The following is an 11,647-nucleotide window of genomic DNA, read 5'->3' as shown; positions in this document are numbered from 1 at the left end:
CAGGCAGCGCCAGGCCAGCCAAGGCGGGTGCGAGTGGGAGCCCCAATCGCCCCACCAGTCGCCCCACAGATCGGCCCTGATCGCCGGCCAGGCCTAGGGACCCTACCTGTGCATGAATTTCATGCACCGGGCCTCTAGTATCTTTAGAAAAATCTATGAAGAGGACTCTGACTTACTCTAAATTGCAGGCTTCTAAGCAGGTCATATCTTTGAACTGGATGAAGATTTATAGAACTTTAAGGAATAAATGAATTAAAAAAAAATACTGGCAAACTCTTGCAACTCGGCCACCGACATGCCATCCAGTCTGAGGAAGACCCGAAAACTTCGGGGCCACATGAGCCACGGACACAACCACATCGGCAAGCACAGGAAGCACCCGGGGGGACGCGGTAGTGCTGGTGGCTTCCATCATCACAGGATCAACTTTGACAAATATCACCCAGGTTACTTTGGGAAAGCTGGTATGAGACATTACCACTTAAAGAGGAACCAGAGCTTCTGCCCAACGATCAACCTTGATAAACTGTGGACCCTGGTCAGTGAGCAGACACAGGTAAATGCTGCCAAAAGCAAGACTGGAGCTGCTCCTATCATTGATGTGGTGCGATCAGGCTACTACAAAGTTCTGGGGAAGGGAAAGCTCCCAAAGCAGCCTGTCATTGTGAAGGCCAAGTTCTTCAGCAGAAGAGCCGAGGAGAAGATTAAGGGTGTTGTGGGGCCTATGTCCTGGTAGCTTGAAGCTACATGGAGGGAAGTTCATTAAAATGTCCAAGTACTTTTGTCTTCTAAAAGAAAAAAAATGTACTGGCAAATAATCAGGATAAACAAAAATAACTACGGGACTAAATGAATTGAGAATAATTATTCTTATGACTCTGTTTAAAATATTGTTGATTTTTAAATCTTTTGTTTCCCAAATATAAGGAAAACTAAAAGGCAGACATTCTCATTATAGCAGTGGTTCTCAACCTTCTTAATGCCGCGACCCTTTAATACAGTTCCTCATGTTGTGGTGACCCCCAACCATAAAATTATTTTCGTTGCTACTTCATAACTGTAATTTTGCTACTGTTATGAATCGTAATGTAAATATCTCATATGCAGGATGTATTTTCATTGTTACAAATTGAACATAATTAAAGCATAGTGATTAATCACAAAAACAATATGTAATTATATATGTGTTTTCTGATGGTCTTAGGCGACCCCTGTGAAAGGGATGTTCGACCCCCAAAGGGGTCTCGACCCACAGGTTGAGAACCGCTGCATTATAGGAACTAACAAATTAGTAACATTCATTTCACAGAAGACTAATATTCAAAGACTACGACAACCTGGAGATTTTTGTCCATTGGAAAATACATTAATGTAAGACTCTCTCCAACAGTGTTAAAGGGACTTTACCTTATCAGGTACCTAACCATGAATGGACATTTGCCCCTGTCTCTGACATGCGCCTTCATCTCAAGGATGAGAAGCCACCGACTACGGAGGAAGTAGACAGCCATCCCAAGACATCAAGGCCTGTATACTCACAAATTGATGCTGCTCAAACCTTGTTCATATATAACCTAATTGTTATTGATTAAATGTATATAAAATTATTTTTATACTGCCATTATCTTCCTTATGGTTTCCTAGTGGAAACAATATCTGTCTCCCTAGACCCCTTTCCCTATTAGACATGAAAAATTTAACTGGGGTACCTGCTAATCTTTCCCACCTACTAGACAGTGATATTCTGATTATCACCTATGATAATGAAGTTAATGTTTTGTTGGCCACACACTAGTGGTCTTCTACTATCAATATAAGCTTTGGTGCATTTTTTAGGCTATCTATCTATACTAATAAAAGCCTAGGTGACCGTCATGCCCTCACATCATCACAAGATGGCCTCCCCCATGTTGTCACAAGATGGCCACCACAAGATGGCCAGCAGGGGAGGGCAGTTGTGGGCAATCAGGCCAGCAGGGGAAGGTAGTTGGGAGCGAACAGGCCAGCAGGGGAAGGCAGTTTGGAGCGAACAGGCCAGCAGGGGAGGGCAGTTGGGGGCAACTGGGCTGGCAGGGGAGGTTAGTTGGGGATGATTGGGCCAGCAGGGGAGCAGTTAGGTGTTAATCAGGCTGGCAGGGGAGCGGTTAGGGGCAATCAGGCAGGCAGGCAGGCAAGTAGTTAGGAGCCAGCAGTCCCAGATTGTGAGAGGGATGTCCCAGATTGGAGAGGGTGCAGGCTGGACTGAGGGACACCTCTCCAGTGCATGAATTTCGTGCACCGGGCCTCTAGTATATATATGAAAAGCCAGCCACCGTAACAACTGGGCGGCTGGTCGCTATGATGCCCACTGGGGCCAGTGGACCCAGCCCCACCCCCTGGCTGGCCCCACCCCTGATCAGCCTCTCCCACCTGATTGAGGGCGGGGTGGCTGGTCAAAACCCCTCCGCAGCCCCTAGCCCAGGCCAGCCCTGCCCCCCAGCCGGGACCCCCCACCCCAATGGGGGTGTGGTCGACCTACAAACCACCTGTGGCCCCTTGCCCAGGCTGGCCCCACACCCCGGAGGGGTCCCCCACCCCAATAGGGGCGTGGTCAGCCTAAAAATCGCCCATGGCCCCTTGCCCAGGCTGGTCCCGCCCCCAGTGGGGAACTCTTGCCCGGATCCAGGGCTCCCATCAGGGCTGGCCAGCCGGCCCCCACCGGTGCACCAGGTCTCTATCCTATATAATAAAAGGGAAATATGAATATTGACCCTAAAGGCAGAACGGTCAGACCAACCACTGGACCATCACTATGAGGTGCACTGACCACCTCTTGGTTCCTTTCCCCAGTCGGCAGGCTTCGATCACTTGATGGCGAATGGGGAACTGGGGGTAGGTGGTGGGGGATGTGGACAGTGCCAGGCCAAGGCACCCTGCCCCACCAGTTGCCCCCTACACAGAGGGAAACCCGCGGCAGGGGCTGGGCCAGCGAGAGGGCAGTAACAGCCGACCTCTCAGTCCCTTCCCCCGGCCATGAGGCACTGATCACCCTATGGCAGTGGTCGGCAAACTGCGGCCCCTTGAGTGTGGCTCTTCCACAAAATACCATGTGCGGGCGTGCATGCACAGTGCGATTGAAACTTCGTGGCCACACTCAAGGGGCCAAAGAGCCGCATGTGGCTCTCGAGCCGCAGTTTGCCGACCACTGCCCTATGGCGAAAGGGGAACCAGGGGAGGGTGGCGGCGGGGGGCGGGGCCAGCTGGGGAAGATAGGCCAGGCCTAGGGACCATACCTGCACACGAATTTTGTGCACTGGGCCTCTAGTATCTATTATAAAGGATCTACCTTGGACAAACCTCTCTAAGAACACCTCCCTAATAATTCCCCTGGTAGAATTATATATAGATCTAATCTAGATTAGTATTTTAGATGAATACTGTCTAAATATAGGAATGGGTGAAATTAACTGCCCAGAAGAAAAATTGGAACTTCTGGATAATAGCAGATACTTATTTCCCCTCAGATCCTTCCTTGTCTAATATTAGACATTTTCTGTTTCTAACCAGTGTTACTGGTTTATTGTTGTTACTTTTATTCCTGGTATGTAAATGTTATACTAGATGCAGAAAAACAAAACTTGACAAACAGCAAAAAAGACTTGGATCATAGTGACTCAAAAATTAGAAATGATCCAGAATACTTTTTAACAAGGACATATAGGATCTGACTGCCTCCCATTTACCTGCCCTTTTTGAATAATAACAATTCGACCTTAAATGCCATCTAAGGTTATGGTCTTGCCCCATCCACAGTGTTCCCCCCTATTCAGCAAGACATGCTGACACTGAGACATCCTAGGAATAAGCCTTCCTAGCACCGTGGGACTCCATTATCCAACCAAAAGATTGGTCATCAATGTATCCTTTGGACTGATTTATGACAAAAAGGGGGATGTGTGGACAAAAGGGGCCACATGCTAACCTGACAAGCTCAGGGGAGGCCTGCATGGTGGTCTTGCAAACTCAGAGACCTAAAGTAACCACAAAGGATGGTCTGAAATTAAACTTTAACTAAAAGCAGTTATGGTGGGTAGTTACATGCTAGGCCAGTATCTTCACTGACAAGGTCAACCTTTAATATCCATATAACCTTTTGCATCTATAATAACATACCCTTGAAATGTCTGGGTAACTTGTAACTTCCCTTTTTCTGGACCCCTTGTGCCTGGGCGCCAAGACAGATACCATAAATTCCTTCATTGTTATCATGTTAATTGTTCGTACACCCACCTAAGTATGTGTCTACCATTTTACTTTTTATCCAATCCCAGGGTTTCCACGCTTTGCTTTCTCCTGCCTTTCTAGTCTATCACTAATGGATCTCATGTAACCCACCTTTGTCCCTCCTTTGACTGCAATATATAAATATAGATGTAACCTGCCATTCTCCAAAGCATTATCTCAATTCGTTGAGGTTCTGCTTCCTGGCAACTGTCGACAGATTGGCTCAAATAAACTCACAAAAATTCTTTACAGGTTTGAATTTTTTTTTTTACGTTAACAGACTGCTTTAAAAAGAAGACGAAATATAAAGAGAGGTACATGGATATAAAGGAAAAAAATGGCAATGAATAAGTACCTATCAATAAGAACCTAAAATGTAAACAGACTACATACTTCAATCAAAAGACATAGGGTAGTAGAATGGATAAGAAAACATGACCTATATATATGCTGTCCACAAGACACCCACCTCAGAACAAAACATACAGACAGGAAGTGAAGGGATGGGAAAAAAATATTCCATGCAAGTGGAAATGAAAAAAAAATTGGAGTAGAAATACTTATATCTGATAAAATAGACTACAAAATAAAGGCCATAACAGAGACAAAGAAGGCCACTACACAATACTAAAGGAATTGATGCAACAAGAGGACATAACCCTTGTTAACATATATACACTCAATATAGGAGCGCATATATAAAACTTTTGGTCGACTTTAAGGGAGAAATTGGCAGTAATACAGTCACAGTAAGGGACTTTAAAACCCCACTGTCATCAGTGGATAGATCTTCTAGACAAATAATCAACAAGGAAATTGCGACCTTAAATGACACTGGATCAGATGGATTTAACTGATATTTAGAGAACATTTCATCCCAAAGCAGGAGAGTATACATTCTTTAAGTGCTCATAGAACATTCTCAAAAAAAGTCCACATGTTAGGACATAAGAGAAATCTTAACAAATTCAAGAAAATTGAAATCATATTAAGCATCTTCCAGGATCACAATGGCATGAAACTAGAAATCAACTAAAATAAAAACACTCAAAATAATTCCAGCACATGGAGGCTAAGCAGCATGCTTTTACACAATCAATGGGTTACCAAGGAGATCAAGGAAGAAATAAAAAATTACTTGGAAATAAATGAAAATGAACACACAATAACTCAAAATATACGGGACGCACAGAAAGCAGTCCTGAGAGGGAAGTTCACTGCATAACAGGCCTACCTCAAAAAGCAAGAAAAATCTCAAATATACAATCTAACCTTACACCTAAAAGAACTAGAACTAGAACAATATGAAAAGCCCAGATAAAGTAAAAGGAAGGAAATAATAAAGATCAGAGAGTAAATAAACCACAGTGTCTAAAAAAACAATACAAAAGATCAATGAAACCAAGAGTTGGTTCTTTGAAAATATAAACAAGCCCTAATCAGTTTGGCTCAGTGGATAGAGTGTTCAATTCCGGTCAAGGGCATGTACCTTGGTTGCGGGCACATCCCCAGTAGGGGGTGTGCAGGAGGCAGCTGATGGATGTTTCTCTCTCATCAATGTTTTAACTCTCTATCCCTAGGAAGGAAGGAAGGAAGGAAGGAAGGAAGGAAGGAAGGAAGGAAGGAAGGAAGGAAGGAAGGAAGGAAGGAAGGAAGGAAGGAAGAAAAGGAGGAAGGAAGGAAGGATAAACAAGATTGATGAACCTTAAGCCAGATAGACTGACCAAGAAACAGAGAGAGGACCCATATAAATAAAATCAGAAATGAAATAATCAAAGTAACAACTGACCACAGAAATACAAAAGATTGTAAGAAAATGCTATGAACAATTATATGCCAACAAATTGGACAACCTGGGCAAAATAAACAAATTCCTAGAAACATACAATCTTCTAAAACTCAATCAGGAAAAATCAGTAACCTGAAGAGACCAGTAATACCTAATGAAATTGAAGCAGTAATAAAAAAAACTCCCAGCAAACAAAAGTCCTGGATCTGATGGCTTCACAGGCAAATTTTACCAAACATTCAAAGAAGAACTAACACCTATGCTTCTCAAACTATTGCAAAAAATTCAAGGAGGGAGACTTTCAAACTCTTTTTATGAAGCCAGCATTATCCTAATTCCAAAACCAGATAAAGACCCTACAAACAAAGATAATAATTATAGGCCAATACCCTAGATGACCATAGATGCTAAAATCCTCAACAAAATATTAGCAAAGCGGATCAAGCGAAAAATTAAAAAGATCATACACATGTCCTGGCCAGTGTGGTTCAGTTAGTTGAGCGTTGACCCATGCACCAAAGGGTCTCAGGTTTGATTCCTGGTCGGGGCACATGCTCTGGTTTTGGGGTCCATCCACAGTAGGGGGTATGCAGGAGGCAGCCAATTAATTTTTTCTCTCATACTGATGTTTCTCTCTCTCCCCATCTCTCTTTCACTCTTACTAAAAGATCCATTAAAAACATAAAAGAAAATGAATAAATAAAAAGATCATACACCATGACCAAGTGGGATTTATACTGGGGATGCTGCTACAATATCCGAAAATCAATAAATGTGATACATCACATAAATAAAAGATAAAAATATGATCAAATCAGTAGATGCATAAAAAGCCCTGGATAAAATCCAGCACCCATTTATGATAAAAACTCTTAGTAAGGTGGGACTAGAGGGATTATACCTCAACATAACAAAGGCCATATATGAAAAACCTACAGCCAATATCATACTCAACGGGCAAAAAAATAAATAAAAGCATTTCCATTAAGATCAGGAATAAGACAGATATATCCACTCTCACCACTCTTATTCAACATAGTGCTGGAAGTCCTAGCCACAGCAATCAGACAAGAAGAAGAAAGAAAAGGCATCCAAATCGGAAAGGAGGAAGGAAAACTGTCATTATTCACAGATGACATAATATTGTACATAGAAAAACTAAAGACTCCACCAAAAAACTACTAGATCTAATAAATGAACTCATCATAGTAGCAGAATACAAAATTAGTATCTTGTCCTTTGTCCTATGTAATAATCCCTAAACAGTCCCATATAGATGGCAATCTTTCCTAGGTAATGGCATTTCAGATATCTCCCTTTTTGACTATGTATGATCAAGCCTAGCAATCCTAATTTCTCCTAAAAGATTCCCTTTTGGTCATTACAATTTCTTTTACCACAGTTGTGCCTATTGGTCTTTGATTAGTTCTCCAAAGAGAGCAATAATTACTAGAAGCTTTTTTGTTTAAATTTCAGAGAGGGAGAGAGAGATAGAAATATCAGTAATGAGAGAGAATCATCGATCGGCTGCCTCCTACAACGCCCCCCACTGGAGACTGAGCCCGCAACCCTGGCATGTACCCTGACCGGAATAGAACTGTAACCTCCTGGTTCATAGGCTTATGCTCAACAACTGAGCAATACCGGCTGGGCACTAGAACATTTGATAGCATTTGACCACCCTAACTTTTAAACTCATGGCATTTCCTTTAGATTCCATTTCTTTTTGTTCTTTCTCATGAACCAGATGAAGACCATCATGTACTTATCACCACTATGAAACCCAATGCTGATTCCTAATCATGAAACTCAGGTTTTAGTCCCAGCTATTTAATGTGACCTTAAGTCATTTCACTTCTGGAGGCACCAGTGAGCTCATCTATATGTGAGAACTGGACTAGATAAATTTTAAAACATCAACATTTATAATTCTATAAAATGCTAAGGTTTCTAGTATTACTTATAGAATGAGAGACTTGAAATATACATTTTACTTAAGCTTTTACATAAACAATTTAATATATAATCATTTTGAAGATAAGCAATTCTTACTTAGGTAAAGCAAACTAGATCAAGTAGACTAAAGATAGTTTATCTTGAAAAATTGATTTTAAAAAATAATTCACAAAAAAGTAATTCACAAGGATGATTAATGATTAATCAGCAAAAAGATTATGACTCACTTTACTGTGATACTTGCTTTGCTCAGTGGTCTGGAATTGAACCCTCAGTATCTCTGAGGTATGTCTGCAAAATTCTCCAAAAGTTTCCCATTTATACATGAAAATAAATAAACATTTCACTTACAGGGAAATACTCATATTTTCCTTTGGTGTGAAGAAAATGGCCATAGTAGTTCCATCTCTGGGAGGGTCATTAGATTTGTGGCTCTTAGATTGAGTTGGCTTAAAGTGTTCTCTTTTTGAAATGCCATTATTATTGAATTTACAGGCTACATTCGGTTGGTTGCACATTCTGTCTGTCTTGGATAATTCATTGACAGTACTAGATTGGCATGGGCCTCCTTTTCTTTCAAAGAACAGGGTGGCAGGTCGATCCTTCAGGGGAAAGTGAGCAGAGGGACTGTCTTTTAGGGCAAGAGCTGCATCTTTTACAGTTACTGATGGATGCCCTAGTACATCAGATTCTTTCTTATTTGGGGTATTCGGAATGAGGAGAGAGGATGGCCTCTCTACTCTTGGTTTTGATTGATAGAAAGATGATACTGGAAAAGACTCCCCAATTCTTTGTTTTTCAATTGTCTTGAAGGTTTTACGCTCCCTCTCTAAAATATCTGTTTGCTGTCTAATCTGTTCCATCATCTCTTTTTCATTCTGCTGCTGCAACTGTTTTTGCCTTTCTTCCTTCTCAGTGTTCAGCTTTTCCAACTTCTTAAGCACAGTATTAGAAGAATCTGTACTCAAAGCAACAACTTGATTTTCTCCTGAGTAGCGATACTTTCTAGTTTTCCTGTTAACATCCAAAGTAAGAGCTGGAATTGTTTCTTCACTTTCCATTAGTTTGTTTCTCTGGATACTTGTGTCTAGTTGGGAACTTGTTTTCAGTGGGTCTTGTTGAGGAATATAAAAAAATGTAGGCAAACTACTGGAAACAAAGGAGTCTCTCAGTTGTGGCTTACAGGTAATAGATTCAGAACTGCAAACCAGTTTTTCCTTCATAGTCCCATTCTTCAAATGCATTGAGTCAGAGGATGCTCCCTTTTGACTCAATGTATAGTTAGCCTCACTTGAGGTACTTCGGGCATTGGCCTGTGAATCAAATTTTTGACTGCTAGATATCTTAGGTGATAGAAACTGCAAGTCTCCTTCATCTAACATTACAGACTCTAGTTTGCTCTTTTGGCTTTCCTCGCAGCTCAGAAGTTCCAAGCTTTCTTGAGAGCTTTCACTATCAGGTGTACCCTGTAAAGACTGAAGGCCCTCAGGCATCAGTTCTGTAGACCATCGGCGTTCTTCTGAAGGAGACACACCACCAAGAGAACGAACTTTTAGCAATTCTAAGCTAAATATAGCTTGTTCTAGTTCTCTCATTCTCCGACTTTCTCTTTTGGCCCGACCTACTTTTTTCTGGTGGAGATCCTCCAAGGACTTGGGTCTCTCTCTTATAATCACATCTTCCTGCAAGTCCACACCACTCTGGCTTCTGGCTCTCTCCTGTCGCTTGTTTGGGGAATCCTTCAAGCAGTCCACTGAACTAATTCGATTACTCTCTATCACAGATTTACATTCCTCTATGGCTTTTACTCTGTTGTCAAAAGAACAATCCTCCCATTCTGAAGGGTCTGAACCCTGAATTTTCAGAGCTCCATGTGGCTCAATATTCATCAATCCAAGTTCTAGTTTTGTTTCTTTTAGCCTTTGTTCTTTTAAAGCTTTAAATCTATATGAAAATAGAAAAAAAAAGTAGGTTATTACTGGAGAAAATACATTTACTGAGAATTTAAGAAAAAAAAGAAGAAAATTTTAATATACCTAAGTATGTTTCAAACTAACTTCAAAGCACATTTCATAATCCTATTTTGATGAGTGAGATTATATATCATTAAGTGCATTATTTGTAATTAGGCATTTTACTAAAAAAATAAATAAATAAAACCAGAAGTAAGCTCTCCTTTAACAATATCCTTATTTTAACATAAACCTTAAACATAAAATTAAAGTTTCTAAAGGTAAAAACAGTTGAATAATGCCAATTTTTAAAGATTCAACCTAATGTAAAAGTTAACTCAGCAGTTATAACCACAGACCATGTAGGTTTTCAGTCCACTTTAATTCAATAAACACTTATTTAGCTTCTATTATAGACGACACAATGTAGATGAAAATTGCTAGGAGTATCACAGTTTCGTGGAGAAGACAAATTGCACAAAACCAATTCTAACACAAGTTAGGCAAGTGTTAGAACAAAAGTATAAATAATGTACTTGCACAGAGAGAATTATTATAAAAACAAAGATTACCTTTGTCTTGCTCTGAATCCTCTACATATTGACTGCAAAAGGATAATTTTGTTCCTTTGTTCTTGATACTTCTTATTTTCCCTGTAGCCTTTCCATCTTGCCTGTATACAAATAGCAGCCATGTGCCTCCACCTATAGCACTCCCTCCATCTCTGCTGGATGATGATGGTTGCAGTCCGGAGCTCCAAATACCGCTGCCTCTCTAAGTGAGCACGCCAGGAAGCCTGGAGAAGAGTAGCTGCACTAGCCATAACTAGAGCATCCTTTTGCACAGCTGCGTCTCTGACTTGCTTTTGATTTAGGTAATTGCGCCAGAATCGCTGTGGGGAAGACAAAATAATAGAAACTGTTGTCATATCTTATACCACATTTTCACAGAAAAAGGAAAAAAGAATAAATTTCTTATGTCATAATTAGAGGGTAAGTGGCTCAACAGTTAAATTGTGGGTGATTTAAAAAAGTTTTCTTTTCTAGATATGCTTAGTTAAAGCAAATATTTTAGATAATAAAACCTCAATAAAGTTAATTATAGAACTTAATTTAAAATTTTGATGCTTTCATGTCCTACGAATTAATTTAAACAAGTTATAAATTATTCTCATACTACAATTTGCCTATATTAATTGGGTTCAAGGTCAATATGTACACATTTCAAAAATTAAGATAAAAAGATATTCTTGTACAAACAGAAAAGGTCCTGTGGAAACAACTATTGTATAAATTGATGAGAAAGTAAAACAGGTAAATGTGAAACAAGGTACCTATAAACCAAGATGAGTATCTAACAACAATGTATTTATAACACGCAAATGTCACTCAGAAAACTATTAAATACTAGAGGCCCAGTGCACGAAATTTGTGCACTGGGGGGGGGGGAGGTGTCCCTCAGCCCACCCTCTCGCAGTCTGGGAGTCCTCGGGGGATGTCCGACTGATGGTCAGCTGCCGCGGAGGCGGGAGAGGCTCCTACCACTGTTGCTGCGCTCGCCAGCCATGAGCCCAGCTTCTTGCTGAGCGGTGCTCCCCCTATTGGAGCGCACTGACCACCAGGGGGCAGCTCCTGCGTTGAGCGTCTGCCCCCTGGTGGTCAGTGCACGTCATAGCTACTGGTCGTTT

At 41.0% G+C, this 11,647-nt stretch overlaps 2 protein-coding genes across 11 annotated transcripts in view; one reads left to right on the top strand and one right to left on the bottom strand.

Annotated features, from left to right (window-relative positions):
- MYO9A (myosin IXA) overlaps positions 1 to 11,647 on the bottom strand; it is a 423,504-nt gene that overhangs the window by 97,482 nt on the left and 314,375 nt on the right. For all 10 annotated transcript variants that reach the window (XM_014530413.1, XM_014530418.1, XM_014530420.1 and 7 more), the window contains 2 exons: positions 10,533 to 10,852; positions 8,360 to 9,952 (listed from right to left, as the gene is read on the bottom strand). In XM_014530413.1, coding sequence (XP_014385899.1) covers positions 8,360 to 9,952; positions 10,533 to 10,852 — 1,913 coding nt within the window. The remainder of the gene's footprint in view (positions 1 to 8,359; positions 9,953 to 10,532; positions 10,853 to 11,647) is intronic.
- LOC106724160 (60S ribosomal protein L27a-like) lies at positions 281 to 786 on the top strand. The gene has a single exon (XM_014530423.1). The coding sequence runs from the start codon at positions 296 to 298 to the stop codon at positions 734 to 736; it is 441 nt and encodes a 146-aa protein (XP_014385909.1). The 5' UTR covers positions 281 to 295; the 3' UTR covers positions 737 to 786.

The sequence above is a fragment of the Myotis brandtii genome, unplaced genomic scaffold (assembly GCF_000412655.1).
Source record: "Myotis brandtii unplaced genomic scaffold, ASM41265v1 scaffold74, whole genome shotgun sequence".
In the NCBI taxonomy this organism is placed as follows: Eukaryota; Metazoa; Chordata; class Mammalia; order Chiroptera; family Vespertilionidae; genus Myotis; species Myotis brandtii.
Note: the sequence above shows the minus strand (reverse complement) of the source record. Positions and strands in the feature narration are given on the sequence as shown.

What these genes read in the sequence shown, in the direction of transcription:
- LOC106724160 (XM_014530423.1), top strand. Translation starts at nt 296, where the DNA reads ATGCCATCCAGTCTGAGGAAGACCCGAAAACTTCGGGGCCACATGAGC.